Source organism: Petaurus breviceps, unplaced genomic scaffold, assembly GCF_028583685.1.
Source record: "Petaurus breviceps papuanus isolate PSGF00001 unplaced genomic scaffold, PetGlider_PUasm1.0 90723, whole genome shotgun sequence".
Lineage (NCBI taxonomy): Eukaryota > Metazoa > Chordata > Mammalia > Diprotodontia > Petauridae > Petaurus > Petaurus breviceps.
Window position 1 is genome coordinate 1,934,835 of NW_027187323.1, and position 16,568 is coordinate 1,951,402.

General features: G+C 37.8%; 1 protein-coding gene across 7 annotated transcripts in view; it reads right to left on the minus strand.

The window, feature by feature from the left end:
* The window catches only part of LYPD6 (LY6/PLAUR domain containing 6), a 163,568-nt gene that overhangs the window by 99,318 nt on the left and 47,682 nt on the right, over window positions 1-16,568 (minus strand). For 3 of the 7 annotated variants that reach the window (XM_069066713.1, XM_069066706.1, XM_069066708.1), the window contains exon 2: window positions 14,803-14,921. The exons of 2 other annotated variants lie outside the window; for them this stretch is intronic. In XM_069066713.1, the coding sequence (XP_068922814.1) occupies window positions 14,803-14,866 (64 nt within the window). In that variant the 5' untranslated portion in view covers window positions 14,867-14,921. The remainder of the gene's footprint in view (window positions 1-14,802; window positions 14,922-16,568) is intronic. 2 more of the 7 variants (XM_069066707.1, XM_069066710.1) reach the window with 1 other exon arrangement.

Here is a 16,568-nt window from a genome sequence, read left to right on the forward strand (position 1 = left end):
GATGACGATAGAGGGAGAAAAATTCTAGAGAAGACAGGATAGAATGGGATCACTTGTGCATGTAGAAAGGTTTGTCTATACAAGAAGGACCACCTCATCATGTTAAATAGGGGTAAAGGTGAAGATAGTGGCAGGAGTGTGGGAGATGTGAGTTGAGGAGGAGAAAAGAAGAGGACTCTCTCAGCAAATGTCTTCCTTTTCTTCAGTGAAATATGAGACAAGGTTCTCAGATGAGTTCCATTACATTTAGGTAAAACAATATTTCATTTAAGGACTATATCTGGAATGCTGTTGACATTTCAGATATGTATAAAATTATGAGCATTAATTAAGCTTTTATTTTATTTTTGTTTTTGCCTCGATCGGTTTTTCTGAATTTAACTTTATTGTTGTAGTTTAATCATTTCAATCCTGTCTGACTCTTCATGGCCCCATTTCGTTTTCTTGACAAAGATGCTGAAATGGTTTGCCAGTTCCTTCTCCATCTCATCTTACAGATGAGGAAACTGAGGCAAACAAAGTTAAGTGACTTTGCCCAAGTCACACAGTAAGTGTCTAAAGTCAGATTTGAATTCAGGAAGATTCATCTTCCTGACTCCAAGTTTGGCACTTCATCTGCTGCATCACCTAGCTACCCTTAAATTTGACAAGCCCTGCCTAGCTGTTAACATCCCCTGAGCCTCAGTTTCCTCCACTTAAATGAGAGAATTATACTAAATAAGCTCTAATGTAGTATGGTACAATGAGAAGACACTCACTACCTGTGTGACCTTAGTCAAGCCATTTAATATCCTTCAGCCTCAGTTTTCTAAATTGTAAAAGAAAGGGTTGCCCTATTTGAACTGTCTTAGGTTCCTTCCAATTCAACCTGCAATCTTCCATTTCTAAAGTTATATGACTCAACAAATCCCAGAAAGGAAAGGAATATAGGAAAAACCATAGCCTGGACATAGAATGATCAATATATACATGGGCAGCACTTCAAGTAAAGTAGGGCTTATAAACCTACAGCCCCTTTGATGGTTCTATTTCTCACACACAAGTGTTCTGTTGGGCTTCATGCCTCTCTGGGCTATACTGTTAGTTTCTCCACAGGACTTTTTCTATAACCCATTGAAACTTCTTTAGCCTGGAAGTTCACTTCAGCCTTTGGATTACTTTTCACCTAGGAAGTATTTTCTGCCCCTGAAGCCTCACCTTCTGATTGACTGGTTCCCCTCAGAACCTCCAATATGAGGAGGAAGCTTAGGCCAAAAATGTCTTCATTCCTCTTCCAGGCTACACCTGACTCATCTCCAGAGGACTTTCTCCACCACACCCCACCCTGGTACCTTCTTCTACCTCCTCCCCCTCATCAACTCTCTTTTATGTATTTCCTTCCCCAATTAGACTATGAGTGGAAGAAGTAAAAACTTCTCAGACTATACTCTAAAATCTAGTAAGGCTTTTTGTGGGAAAGAGGCCCAAGTTCCCCTTCACTGGAATCACATGATTTACAAGGACTCAATACTCAAAGCAGTAGGAAGTCACCTCTCTCCTCAGTGACACTTCAGCATAAGATATGCCAAATAAGGACTGAAGTGCTTTCTCAAATGTACATTGGGTGGTCTACTGTTTCCTTGTTCTGGTACTTCGGGTAGACTGCCACATGCTTAGATTGTGCACCTGACTTCTAGTCAATGGAAGAAAAGGGTCAGAAGGGGGTGGGGGAGAATTCCATGTTAGGGCTTTATAACTTCTCCATTTCCTTTTGTAAATTGCTTCTTCTCCCTGACTGTTTGTCAGGAGAGTGGCCCTTTTTCAAGATCATAATAAACCATTCTTTTCTGTTTCCTAACTTGAGAAGCCTCTGAGTATTACTTGGGTAAGGATCTCTGTTGCACACAGTTTTGGGGTGCACACAACTATAATCATCTTGAGAGCAAGGACTGCCTTTCTTTCTACTTATATTTATTTTCTCATGCCTAGTACAGTGCCCGGCACAAAGTAATGACATAATAAATAAACGTTTGTGAACTGACTATTATTCTGTCCAAAGGCAACTAGTTAGGAAAAATTTGATGATGAACTTATGAGGAAAAAAATTCTTTTGTGTGTGGGTAAAGACTTTGGCAACCTATTGAGAGGATTATCTGAATTCTGTCTTTAAAATAGGCTTAATGAAAATTACTTATTTCAGGTTTATTTTAGGTTGTGTTGTTTCAGTTCAAAAGCCATTTCCAGGGCCTTTGGTTCTAAAGTCATTTCTAGAAACTATGTTTGTTCAGTTTGCTCCCAGGTCATGTCTGTTTAGAGATGTTGGGCTGCCTCTCCTTATACCAACACAACACTTGGCATTCATACAGTGAAAATTCTGTTATTACAGCTTTTGGGGGGGACAAGTTTTGTGGAACATGAAGTACAATACAATATGTTTTTGGTATTCTTTTGGCTGATAATTCCCTACATAAGCAACTCAGTTCTGGTGCTACCACGTAACCCAGGGCCATATTATTATTACAATTCTTCTTTCTTCCCTCCCCCATCAGTATGTCCTGTTATACAACACAAGGGAGGGGTACTCCTTCCTTTAAATAGGTGGTCACAAGAGAGGGAACAGATGACTAGAAACAGTGGGACCTACCCCAAACCTGGCCTGAAAGGCAGCTTAGAAAACAATGATTCATTAAACATTGTTTAGATCTCAAGAGCCCCTAGGGAAAAGAACTACATATCTTCTTCAAACTACAAATTTCCATCATTCTGAGAATAATGCCACACATCCAGCAGGCCTTCAATAAAAAGTAGGAAACATCATCATCATCATCGTCATCACCACCACCACCATTGACTTTAACGTAGCTCCCAAGAAGCACATGTTCCTTAGAAGCATCTTCCCCAAACATCTCATTCTTCTCAACTGTGGGTTACTTGACATGACTCAGCCTACACCAGAGCCAAAATCAATGTGCTTTTATACAAGCTAGACTTCATGAATTGTGCCATACTCTTGGGAGCTCAATAAAACTTTAACAGGGTGAAAAATTCTCAGAAATCATGGCAAGAATTTGGAACTATTCCCAAAGGAATATCAAAATCTGCATACTCTTTGATACAGCAATACCACTACTAGATCTACATTTTAAACAAATTAAGAAAAGAGGGAAAGGACCTATTTGTACAAAGATATTTATAACAGCACTTTTTCTGTTGGGAAAGAATTAAAAATTGAGGGGATGCCCATCAATTGGGGAATGGCTGAGCAAGTTGTGGTATACGAATGTAATGGAATACTATTGTGCTGTAAGAAATGATGAACAGAAAGATTTCAGAAAAGCCCGGAATGACTTTGATAAACTGATGCAAAATGAAATAAGCAGAACCAGGAGAACAGTGTTACTGAGGTGGGAAATATGTGGCCTTCTAGGTCCTTGGGTGTGACTTTTTGACTAAGTCCAAGTTTTACAGAACAAATCCTTTTATCAAGGGGATTTGTGAAGCTTGGATTCAGTCAAAGAACCATACTTGAGGACCTAGAGGGCCATGTGTAGCCTCAAGGCCACAGGTTCCCCACCCTTGGACACAATAACAGCAGTACTGAATGATGATCAACTATGAATGACTTAGCTATGGTTAGCAAGACTATGACCCAAGACAATTCCAAAGGACTCATGATGGAAAATGCTGTCCATATCCAGAGAAAGAACTGATGGAGTCTGAATGCAGATTGAAGAATACAATTTTTTCACTTCCTTTATTTTTTCCATCATTTTTTTTCTTTTCATCTGTTTCTTCTTTCACAAGATGACTAATATGAAAATGTTTTACATGACTACACATATATAGCCTTTATCAAATTGCTTACCATCATAATGAGGGGGAAGCTTAAGGAGGAAGGGAGAAAATTTGGAACTCAAAATTTTTATTAGAAATGAATGTTAAAAATTATCTTTATATGTAATTGGAGGGAAATACTATTAAAAATAAAAAAAAATCATGGCAAGTACTGTTTTTCTCACCCCAGAAACTGACTGATTCCATCTCTACATTTGTACATAGTAATCACTTAATAAACACTTTCTTTAAAAATTCACTCATCTCAAAATGAAACCACCAAATGACCACTCCAATGGTCCCATGTGTTGTCATATAACATGTATTCATTTTCTTTTTTTTTTTAAGCAATCAGGGTTAAGTAACTTGCTCAAGGTTACACGGCCAGGTGTTTCTGGGTGGGTGCTAAGTGTCTGAGCCTGGGATTCGATCTCCAGGTCATCCTGACACTGGAGCCGGTGCTCTTACTCACTGAGCCACCTAGCCGCCCCTAAGCAATTGGGGTTAAGTAACTTGCTCAAGGTTACAGGGCCAGGTGTTTCTGGGTGGGTGCTAAGTGTCTGAGCCCGGGATTCGATCTCCAGGTCATCCTGATACTGGAGCCGGTGCTCTTACTCGCTGTGCTCCCTGGTCGCTCCACATGTATTCATTTTCATAGCATGTGGGTACTAAGCTCATACCTTAATGCAAAAGATGTCATCAATTCTCTTCAAGAAGGAAGAAAAACCAAAAAGAACAACAGTGCTTCTGCATGGAGGCTACACAGAGAGAAGGGTGACCAGAACACGTGTTGTGAGTTAAACTTTGTCACATGTTGCACCTCACTCCAATTATGGTGATCTGAGTCTAAGTGCACGTCTCCTATGGAGACTGGATTTGTGGGAAAGAGTCAACTAGGTTCTTAGGAGAACATTTTGTATTAACTGTTTTTACCATGTTATCTGAGAATAAGGCTGATAGGTTTTTAAGAATGAAAAACTTCTAGGAGGTAGAGCCAAGATGGTGGAGTAGAAACAGGACTTTCGCAGGGATCCTGCTTCCACCTCCTCCAATACATGTAAAAAATGACTCTAAACAAACTTGAGAGCTACAGAACCCACAAACCAACAGAGAGAAACTAACCTCCCACTGAAAACAGCCTGGCAGGCTGGCAGGAAGGGGCCATAGCAGCTCTCTGGGAGCAGAGTCCATCCCCACGTGAGTGGCCACAACCAGCTGCTGGCTGGAGGGACATTGGGAGAGTAGATCATCAGCAGCTGTGGAAGTTTCCAGAATTATAAACCCATAGATGCTAAGGACAAAGTGAGAGGTCAGTGGACTTTGTAGGAACAGGCAGTCCAGCCTCTACCCCTGGGGCAAGAAGCGGCTGAGATGCTGAGGTGCTGCCATGTGGCTGCTTGAGAGCTGCTGGCCTTCAGATTGTAGGGGGACCAAGCAACCAGTTTGAGGGATAATCGTTCTTGCTTTAACCTGCTTGGATCTGGATCACTGTCTAGGGTGGAGGTCCTGGGGTGCATGAACAGTGAGCCAGAGAGTGTGGAGGCTTCAGAGAGGGCAGCAAACTAATGGCTCCAGCGGCTGAGAAAACCCGAGCAATTTGGAACATAGCTTTCCTCTCTGGAAGCAGAGTTTTACTGTGGCAAAAAGCTCTAAAGTCAAGTAATTGAGTGGAACATGAGCAAGCATAGTAAGCAAGGCAAGCTCAGCAATCCCACTTTACACTTCTATTTTGGGGACTAAAAGGATCAAAGCATGGAACAGGAGGAAGACAATACAGTCAGAACTCCTGCACCAAAAGCTTCCAATAAAAATATGAACTGGTTACAGGCCATAGGTGAGCTTAAGAAGGATTTTGAAAACCAAATAAGAGAAGTGGAAGAAAAAATTGGGAAAAGAAATGAGAATGATGCAAGAAAATCATGAAAAGAGAGCAAAAAAACCTGACTGAAGAAAATAACACCGTAAAAATAGACTAACTCAAATGGCAAAAGAGGCTCAAAAAGCCAATGAGGAGAAGAATGCCTTTAAAAGCTGAATTTGCCAGATGGAAAAAGAATCTCAAAAGCTCACTGAAGAGAGTCATTCCTTCAGAATTAGATTGGAGCAAATGGAAGCTAGTGACTTTATGAGAAATCAAGATACTATTGAACAGAACCAAACAAATGAAAAAAATAGAAGGCAATGTGAAATATCTCATTGGAAAAACCACTGACCTGGAAAATAGGTCCAGCATAGATAATTTAAAAATTATTGGACTACCTGAAAGTCATGATCAAAAAAAGAACCTAGAAATCATCCTTCAAGAAATTCTCAAGGAAAACTGCCCTGATGTTTTAGAACCAGAGGGCAAAATAGAGGTTGAAAGAATCTACCGATCACCTCTTGAAAAAGATCCCAAAAAGAAAACTCCTAGGAATATTATAGCCAGGTTCCAGAGTTCCCGGATCAAGAAGAAAATATTACAAGCAGCCAGGAAGAAACAATTTCAATATTGTGGAAACACAATCAGGATAACACAGGACCTGGAAGTTTCTACACTGAGGGACCAAAGAGCTTGGAATATGATATTCTGGAGGTCAAAGGAGCTGGGATTAAAACCAAGAATCACCTACCCAGCAAAACTGAGTATCATGTTTCAGGAGAAAATATGGTCATTGAAATGGAGAACTTTCAAGCATTCTTGATGAAAAAAAACCAGAACTGAATAGAAAATTTGACATTCAGATACAAGAAGCAAGAGAAGCATGAGAAGGTAAACAGGGAAAAGAAATCATAAGGAACTTATCAAAGTTGAACTATTTACATTCCTACATGGAAAAACGATAATTGTAACTTATGAAACTTTTCTCAGTATGAGAATAGTTGAAGGGAATATGTATGTGTGTGTGTATATATATATATATGTATATATCTATATGTATATACATACACACATATGTCTATATAGGAGGGTATATGAGAGTATGAATACATATGTGAGTGCAAGTATATGTGTACAGGTATACATAGACAGAGTAACAGGACCAATTGAGTAGGAAGGGATGATACTTAAAAGTTGAAATTGAGAGGTGAGAGAGGAATATAATGAGAGGAGATGGGGAAAGACAGAATGGGGTAAATTATCTCATATAGAAGAGGCAAGGGAAAACTGTTACAATGGAGGAGAAGAACAGGAAGGCAAAAGGGAATGAGTCAACCTTTCTCATTGAATTTGGCTAGGGAGGGAATGACATGCACACTAAATACAGTATCTCACCCTACAAGAGAGTAGGGGGGAAGGGGGTGAAAGGGGGTATAATGGAAGGGAGGGCAGGTTCAGGGTGAGGGAAGTTGGAAGCATCCACTTTTGAAAAGGGACCAGATCAAAGCAAAGAAAAGAACAAGTGGGGGGTGAGATAGGATTGAGGGAAATACAGTCTCTTTCACAGTATATACACTATGGAAATGTTTTGCATAGCTACACACATACAACTTATATTGAATTGTTTTTCTTCCCAGTAAGGGTGGGTAATGAGGTAGGAAGGGAAAGAATCTGGAATTCAAAGTTTTAAAATCAAATGTTTAAATATATATATATATATATTTGTATAATTATAATTATTATTTTACATGCTACTGGGAAATAAGACATATAGGCACTGAGGCATAGAGATCCACTGTACCCTACTCGAAAGTCAGAGGGGGAATAGGGGAGGATACAGGAGAGAGCAGATTGGGGGACAGGGTATTCAGTGGGATTACTGTTTTGGGGTGGTGAGTAGGGGAAAATGGGGAGAAAATCTATAACTCAAATTCTTGTGGAAATGAATGATGTAAACTAAAAATAAACATAAAATTTAACTTAAAAATATAAATAAAAATGTATATGTAGTCTTTAAAAAAATAAAAAGAGAATAAGGCTGATACAGTATCAAACCAGACCTACCAACTCTGCTTATATCTTTATGCCAAGTGAAAACCAAATCAGTCTCTGAAAACTGAAGAAAAGAGCAAATACAGGCCACACTACATTCTTTGCTTACCCAGGGCACTTTTGACAACTTGAAAATTAAAATAAAAAAAATTTGGGTCTTCCTACTCAACTGAACTCTAGGAAAGGATGGTACATTATGACATGAATTTGAATATAATTCAAGTTAAATCACGTCCCACATATTCAAAAAGCCTGTTACAAAAGCTAATGAGGAAGATCTTAGCCCTGTCCCAGACACCAGTGTTCTAAACAACTGCCACTATGTTTTAGCCCTCCCAGCCCTCAGCTAGTCTGAGCTGAAGAAACAGAACAATGCAAAGCATTCCCTTAAAAGTTAGAGAGCCATTCCTCCCCTTGGTTCTAATTCTTCTTTGCAACATGACTAATGTGAAAATATGTTTCGTATGAATGTATATGTAGAGCCTATATTAGATTGCATGCCATCTTGGGGAAGGGGAGATAAGGGAAGGGGAAAAATTTTAAAACTAAAAATCTTATGGAAGTGAATGTTGAAAACTAAAAATAAATTGGTTTATTTATAAAAAGATGGAACCAGAGAGTGAGAAAGAGATGGACTATTAGGGATAAATTTTCAGCATCCTGTATTATTTAATATCCATTGAGGATCTATCTATAATGTGCTAGCAATATACATATGAAAACTCAAATTCTTAATATAAGAATTTACTTACATTGTCTACAGATAAGAAGACTTGTACCTGTATAAGCCTACAGATCTCCAGGATGTTTGTTGAAAGTCTTAGAAGGCACAGCACCTAATCTCGGCAACTCATTTCTCTCTTTTTCAGTATCACTAAATTCTACACTTTGCTGTTGATTTTTACCAATCCAAGAAGTTGTGATCAGATTTCCTACAGTAAAGATTTGGTCATCATTTGGACATTATTCTTTTTTGAAGTTCAATTTCATGTATTTAGATAGTCACATTTTATGTTTGCTTTCAGAAATTATGATGTATATAGTTCTAATTCCCAAAATAATATGTTATATGTAAAATGTATATTATATAAGCATATAGTATATATCTATATAAGGATGTGTGCATGTGTATGTATATAATTTATATATAATATAACCTGTTATTTTGTTGGAATCTCTAGCTTATTTTTAATATATAATATTGGTCATCTAGCCTAAAAGGGTATTTAATCTAAACATTAAATTGGGAAATCTTATAATCCTTGGAATCATAAATTCCATTTCCAGTCAAGCTAGTTGAATCTGTTGCTATACTAATAAAAGTTACTGTAATCTATTACTATATGAGGTTAGGAGATCATCTTTATGTCATGCTTTACCTTCTTCAGGCATGAAAATAAAATCCCATAAAACTTTTTCCCCTAGTTAAACTGGCCTTGACTGAAAAAGTTGGAAAATTGGAATTCTTTGGTTTCTTTTAAGTTGCTCGATAGAATTGACCTTTAGTTCAGAAAAGCTTGTCTATTAATTTAAAAAATTGATCTGGGAATGCACAGATAAAGTTACAAAAGTGCTTCAGAAGAGCTATCAACCCCTACATGAACTGATACAAAGTAAAATGAGCAGAACCAGAAGAACATTGTACACATTAATAGCAACATTGTGTGATGATCAATTACGAATGATTTGGCTCTTCTCAGCAATACTATGACCTAAGACAATTCCAAATGACTCACAATGGAAAAATGCATTAACATTCAGAGAAAAAACTGGTGGAATCTGAGTGCAGATTTAAACATACTATTTTCACTATATTTGTTTGTGTGTGTTTTCCTTTCCTTTTGGTCTGTTTCTTCTTTTACAACATGACTAATATGAAACTATGTTTTACAATGATTGTACTTATATAACCTATATCAAATATACTGTTTTAGAAAGGGGGGATGAGGAGGGAGAAAAATTTGGAACCCCAAATTCTTTTTTTTTAAAAGCAATCGGGGTTAAGTAACTTGCTCAAGGTTACACGGCCAGTTATTTCTGGGTGTGGTGCTGAGTATCTGAGCCCGGATTTGATCCAGGTCATCCGGACACTGGAGCTGGTGCTCTTACTCGGTGAGCCACCTGGCTGCCCCTAAGCAATTGGGGTTAAGTAACTTGCTCAAGGTTACACGGCCAGGTGTTTCTGGATGGGTGCTAAGTGTCTGAGCCCGAAATTCGATCTCCAGGTCTTCTCAACACTGGAGCCAGTGCTCTTACTCGCTGTGCTACCTGGCCGCCCCTGGAACCCCAAATTCTTTTAAATGAATCTTAAAAAATTGTCTTTATATGTAATTGGAAAAATAAAATACTACTTAAAAAAACCACCAACCAAATCTCCTTGATGTCTTAGCAAATTACATCATAAATTCTTAGATAGGTACTTAAATTGAATAAATCTTCTTAAAACTACTCCAAGACAGTAACTTCTGGAGATACCTTCAAATCAGGTGTTTATTTAGCTCTATTTCTATGATACCAAAAATAGTTTATTAACCAGTGTGAATGATATTCAAATATACGCTGGATCAAGACTGCCTATAATACCCAAATGAATTTGTTCATTAGTATTGGGGAAACCATGGAGAACCACAGGTATCAGACCAAGACTGGTAATCTGAAGAGGGGAAAGAAAGGGACAGGGACAGAAGAATGGTTAACTAGTTGGAAAGCAGCATGTAGAATGCAGTGAGCAGTGGACCAGGTGTTAAGACCTGGGTTTGAGGCTTGGTTCTTCTACTTAATAAATTAATACCTCAGCTGGGCAATCCTGGACAAATTTCTTAACTTCTCTCTACCTCAGTTTCTTTATCTGTAAAATAAGGATAACAATAGCACCTAGATCATAGGGCTGCTGTGAGGATCAAATGAAATCATCTCTGTGAAGCATTTTGTAAACTTTAAGACAAGGTATCATCATCATCATCACCATCTCTGCATTTTTAACAATACTAACACTCTTTAATGATATACTTTCCCCTTCTCCCTTGGCTTCTAAATCTACACCCTCCTAGTTCGTCTTCCTCTTCTCTAACCATCCCTTCTCTATTCCCCTTCCTGACCCTTTAGTTCTGATCTTGGCTTTCTCTCACTATACTTTCCATTTGTAATTTCACAGCTTCTATTATTATCATCTACTCCCAAATCTTTCTCCCAACTCAGATCTTTCTTTTAAATTCCAGAAGAGCATTTCAAACTACTTAAGATTATCTCTGGGAAGATAGGTGGTGTAGTAGACAGAGTGCCAAGCCTGGCGCCAGGAAGACTCATCTTCCTGAATTCAAATCTAGCCTCACACACGTCCAAGTTGTGTGACCCTGGGTAAGTCACTTAACTCGGCTTCAGTTTCCCCATTTGTAAAATAAGATGGAGAAGGAAATGGCAAACCACTCCAGTATCTTTGCCAAGAAAATCCCAAATGGGGTCATGAAGAGTTGAACACAAGTGAACAACAAGACAATGTCTACCACTTATATCTCACTAGTGCCATGAATGCTATGAACATTTAGTGAATAAATTCAGATGTAAAACAATCATGTCCAAATGACTCAAGCAAAGAAAGTATTTAGAAAAAGTGAAAGAGTTGAACTAATACCAGTGATGGAGTTTGCCCATCCTTCTCCCTAATTCAATAAACACAGACATTAACTTTTCCTCAAATCTGCCCTTTTTCTAATTTTTCTTTTTCTGTCAGTGGCACCACCATTCAACCAGTTAAGAAAGTTTCAAATCTTGAATATTAATTATTATTTTTCTCTTTTCCCATCACCCACAACCACTTAATTCTCAAAGTCTATCAACTGTGTCTCCACAGTATCTCTTTTCTCATCTATCACTTTCTCTCTGTTTCCACTACCATGACCCTACCACAAGGACTGATGACCAAGTACTTGGACCATTGTGGCAGACAATCAAGCTGTTTAAACACCCAGAGTCTCTCCCTATTCTGATCCAACCTTGATACAATGTAGTATAGTTTTGCTTAGACACAGATATGATCCCATCACTTCTCTGCAGAAATCCTTCAGTGGCTCCATATTACCTTCTAGAAATGTAATACCTTAGCATGGTATTCAAGATTCCCCACAATTTGAGAGAACTTTATCTTGTCAACATATCTCATGCTACTCCCCTCCCCCTAATCTTTGCTCTAGTCATACCAGCCTATTTCTCTCCAATGTTTTCATGCTTCCATGGCTTTGTTCAATCTGTTCCAAATCTCTGGAAGACTTCCTCCTTCATTCTATCTGTCAAAATCCAAAATATCCTTTAAGAACCAGTCAAATGCTGCTTCTTTCCTGATTCCCCCTCTAAATAATTATCTCTATTGCTCCTCCCCATCTTGAACCTTACATAGTATTTGGTTTGTACCTCTCTCATTCACCTAATATATACCATTTTGGAATATTATTTTACATATATGTATGTGTATGCAGAGAGAGAGAGAGAATCAGTCAGGGATCATTGTTTATTCAATCTTATTTCTCCTGCAAAATAAAGTATATATTTTTTTATATGGCTGATGTATGACATCATTTTGCACATTAAGGCTTATCTAATAGACTGACAGGAGAGGATTGTTTTTCTTTAAATTCAAGCAAGGATAGTTTTGGAGTGGGGGGGGGAGGTGATACATGAAAATGAAGAATTTTAAACACAAAAGAGAGGAATGTTCTGAATTGGGACACAAATAACCAGGACAGCTTTGAAACCAACATGCTTAGCTTATTATATGGTTTATAAATGAGACACAAGCTATACAAGAGCAGAGATTGGTAGTTTTCTACATAATCTCCTTTCTTCTACTCTTTATATGCAGAAGTGCTTATTGGTGTCTGTTAAGGACAGAATTACAAAATTTGTTTTTAATTTATTTTTGAATACTCTGTGATAGTTGTTGAAAATGGATCAGGGTGTTTTCCTAATTAAATTAGGGAGAAGCATGGGCAAACTCTCCATCATCAGTGTTAATTCAACTCTTTCACCTTTTCTAAATGTTTTCTTTGCTTAAGTCATCAGAACATGATTATTTTACAACTGAATTTATTTACTAATGTTCATGGCATCTATTGCACTGAATATTTATAAGGATAGAAAACTATTTGGATGGATTGAAGGAACTAGGAGTTATTTAACCTGGAGAAGAGAAGATTTAGGAAGAACAAATATTTGAAAGGTTGTTATGTCGAAGAGGGATTAAATTTTTTCTGATTGGACACAAAGGACAGAAAAAGTAGCAATAGCTGGACATTGTAAAGAGGTAAATTTGGAAGAGCTTTTTAAATTAGAATTATTCAAAGTGGAATGGGTTGCCTCGGAAGGTTTTGTTTCACAAGATGTCTCCAAGTGCAAGATAGAGCACCTATAAAGGATTTTAAGGGAAGGTTACCATCTGGACATAGGGTGAACTAAACCAAGGTCCCTTCCAACTCTGGTATATATGATCTTGTGAAATAGTTTTGAAGTATGTAAAAAACAGTCTCTATCTGCAAAGAAATAGAGAACTAAAGGAGATCAAATCACAGAATCATAGGGTTAAAGGTAGCTAAAATCACCCAGTTCATCCCTATACTGGAAGCATGAATGCCCTCCAACAGGCATTCTTAACTGATTTTGTGTCATGGACCCCCTGATCACTCTAGTAAAGCCTTGAAATGCCTTCTCAGAATGTTTCTAAATATGCAAAGTGAAATGAATAAGGATACAAAGGAAACCAATGATACTGAAATAAAATTATGAAAACAAATTAAATCAACTTCATGAACCTCAAATTAAGTACCCCTATTACAAAAGCTCCTGACAACTGGCCATTGACTTTCTGTTTGAATGCCTTCAGTTTGTGGACCTCACTAACCTACAAGATAGCTCAATTTATGTTGGACAGCCTTTAGTTTCTTCTTTTTAGCTCCCCATGACTTCCATCTCCTAGCCCTAATATTGCTCTTGAGCCACACAGAATAAGTTAACCTTCTTCTACATGCTAGTCCTTTAACTACCTGGAGATAGTTATATTGTCCTCACCAAAGTCTTCTTGTGTTGTTGTTCAATCATTCAGTCTTGTCCAACTCTTCATGACCATATGGACCATAGCATGCCAAGACTTTCTACCCTCCACTATCTTTTAAAGTCTCCCCAAGTTCACATTCTTTATTTCCATGATACTATCGATCCATCTCAGGCTTTGCCATCCCCTTTTCCTTTTGCCTTCAATCTTTCCCAAAATCAGTCTTTTCCAATGAGTCCCATCTTTTCATTAGGTAGCCAAAGTAGTTAAACTTCAGCTTCAGTAAAATCTTTGTGCTTCCAGGCCAAACACCCTCAGTTCTTTTAATCCTTTAATGTATCAATTGATCAATAAACACTTATTAAACATCTACTATGTGCCAGGCATTGTGATAAGTACTGGAGACACAAAAAGAAACAAAAGTCCCTGCCCTCAAAGAATTTACAATCTAGTAGGGGTGAGGACATGAAAACAAATACATACAAAGTATGCTATGTACAGGATAACTAGGAAGAAACTAAAAGAAGGAAGACACTTGAATTAAGAGGTGGCAAAAGATTCTTGTAGAAAGTAAAATTTTAGTTGGGCCCTATAAAAGTTATAGATGTACTACCACCACTCTGTCAATCTCTTCTAGAAGTGCTTCAGTAACCAACATACCTTATGAAATATAGGACTGAGAAAGAGGGATGATGTGGTAGGACAGGATAGCACAGAGGGGGCCTCTCTTATGTTAGATACTATGCTGCTATTAATACAGACTGTATATTAGCTATTTTTGCCAGTCACATATCACTATTGACTCATTATGAGATTTTAGTCACTCACTCCAGTGCTTTTAGCATCATTAATTTCACGGATGTTGGTGTTTCAGTCATAGACTGCATGTTCTCTGTGAGTGAGAGTTACTATGGTAAAAAAAAATAATCATCATCATAATAAAATTTAAATAAAAAAAATACATCATCATTCTGCAATCAGCCATGATGAGGAATTTCTGTAGACTGACCCTAGGATGAGACATATGGTCACTCACCAGGCTCATACCTGAAACCTTTCCCAGATGCTAGGACCTGCCACAGCTTGTACTCTGCCAACATAGCCTTCAACAATCCAGGGTCAACAGCATATCACAATGAGGTATCAGAGTAAGACCTGAATGGAGGTTAAGTCAGTTAAAATCCTTTAACCTTTTCCATGTGAACAACCATTAAATTATATTTCCCCAATCCAATGCTGTCATAGTTAGTTGAATTTTTTAGCCTAGGTAAAGGACCCCCTCCCCACTTAATGTATGTTTTTTCAATAACATGTAAAGATAATTTTGAACATTCAATTTTATGAGATTTTGAGTTTCAAATTTTTTTCTCCCTCCCCCTTTTCCCTCTCCCCTTCCCACCTTCCCTCTCCCCTCCCAAAGACGGCATTGCAATCTGATATAGGTTATACATGTACAATCATATTAAGCATATTTCCACATTAGTCATACTGTGAAAAAATCAGAACAAAGGGGAAAAAAACCATGAGAAGACTGCCAAATGCCTTCCTGAAATTCAGATGCATTTCACATCTTTGTGATATGAAGATGTGAAAGAATCCTTGCCCTCACAGAGAAATAAAAAAAACAAAAAAAGTGAAAATAGTATGCTTTGATCTGCATTTAGACTTCATCAGTTCTTTTTCTGGATGTGGGTAACATTTTCCATCATGAGTCTTTTGGAGCTGTCAGATCCTTGCATTGCTGAGAAGAGCCAAGTCTATCAAAGTTAATCATTACACAATGTGACTATTCCTGTGTATGTTCTCCTGGTTCTGTTCATTTCACTCAGCATCAGTTCATCTAAGTCTTTCCAGGTTTTTCTGAAATCTGCCTGCTAATCATTTCTTATAGCACCATAGTGTTCCATTGCATTCATATGCCACAACTTGTTCAGTCCTTCCCCAATTGATGAGCATCCCCTCAATTTTAAATTCTTTGCCACCAGAAAAAGAGCTGCGATAAATATTTTTGTATACATGGGTCTGTTTCCCTTTAGCCAAAGGACTTTAGTCTTATGCAGATTACATTCCACTTTGTTAGATGGGTTCCATCCTATTGAGACCTTTCTGAATTATAATTCTGTCATTCAGCACATTAACCATCACTTCTGGATTTGTATCTTCTGCAAGTCTGATAAGCACACCAACTATGCCTTTATCTAAAACATTAGTTTTTTTTTTTTAATTTAGAGGACAGAACCATGTACTTGCCACTACATACCCCCTATAGCATGCTGAAATATGTTTATCATTCAATGCTTTTGGGGTCTGGTTATTCAACTTTTTCTGAATACTTTTAACTACGCTATCATCCAACACATACCTCTTGATCTCAAGAAAATCATGAAAGACTGCCAAATGCCTTCCTGAAATTCAGATACATTTCACAATAAAACACAGTCATTGCCCTCATGAAACACAATCTAAAAAGGACAAATTATAAATATGCAACAAAAATGCAAAATAAGTCATGATATACGCATTAGAAAGGTGCAAAAGAAAACTGAAGTCCTGAAGTTTTGTTGGAATGGTAATATATGCCTCCCTTTTATCCATTTGAAAATCTGATGATGCTAAAAATGAATCTGTTCAGAATTAACTGAAGAAGCAAACTTTCCATAAAGAATATACTGGTTAGGGGCAGCTAGGTGGCACAGAGAGTAGAGTACCAGCCCTGGAGTCAGGAGGACCTGGGTTTGGATCCATCCTCAGACACTTCACACACACACACACACACACACACACACACACACACACACACAC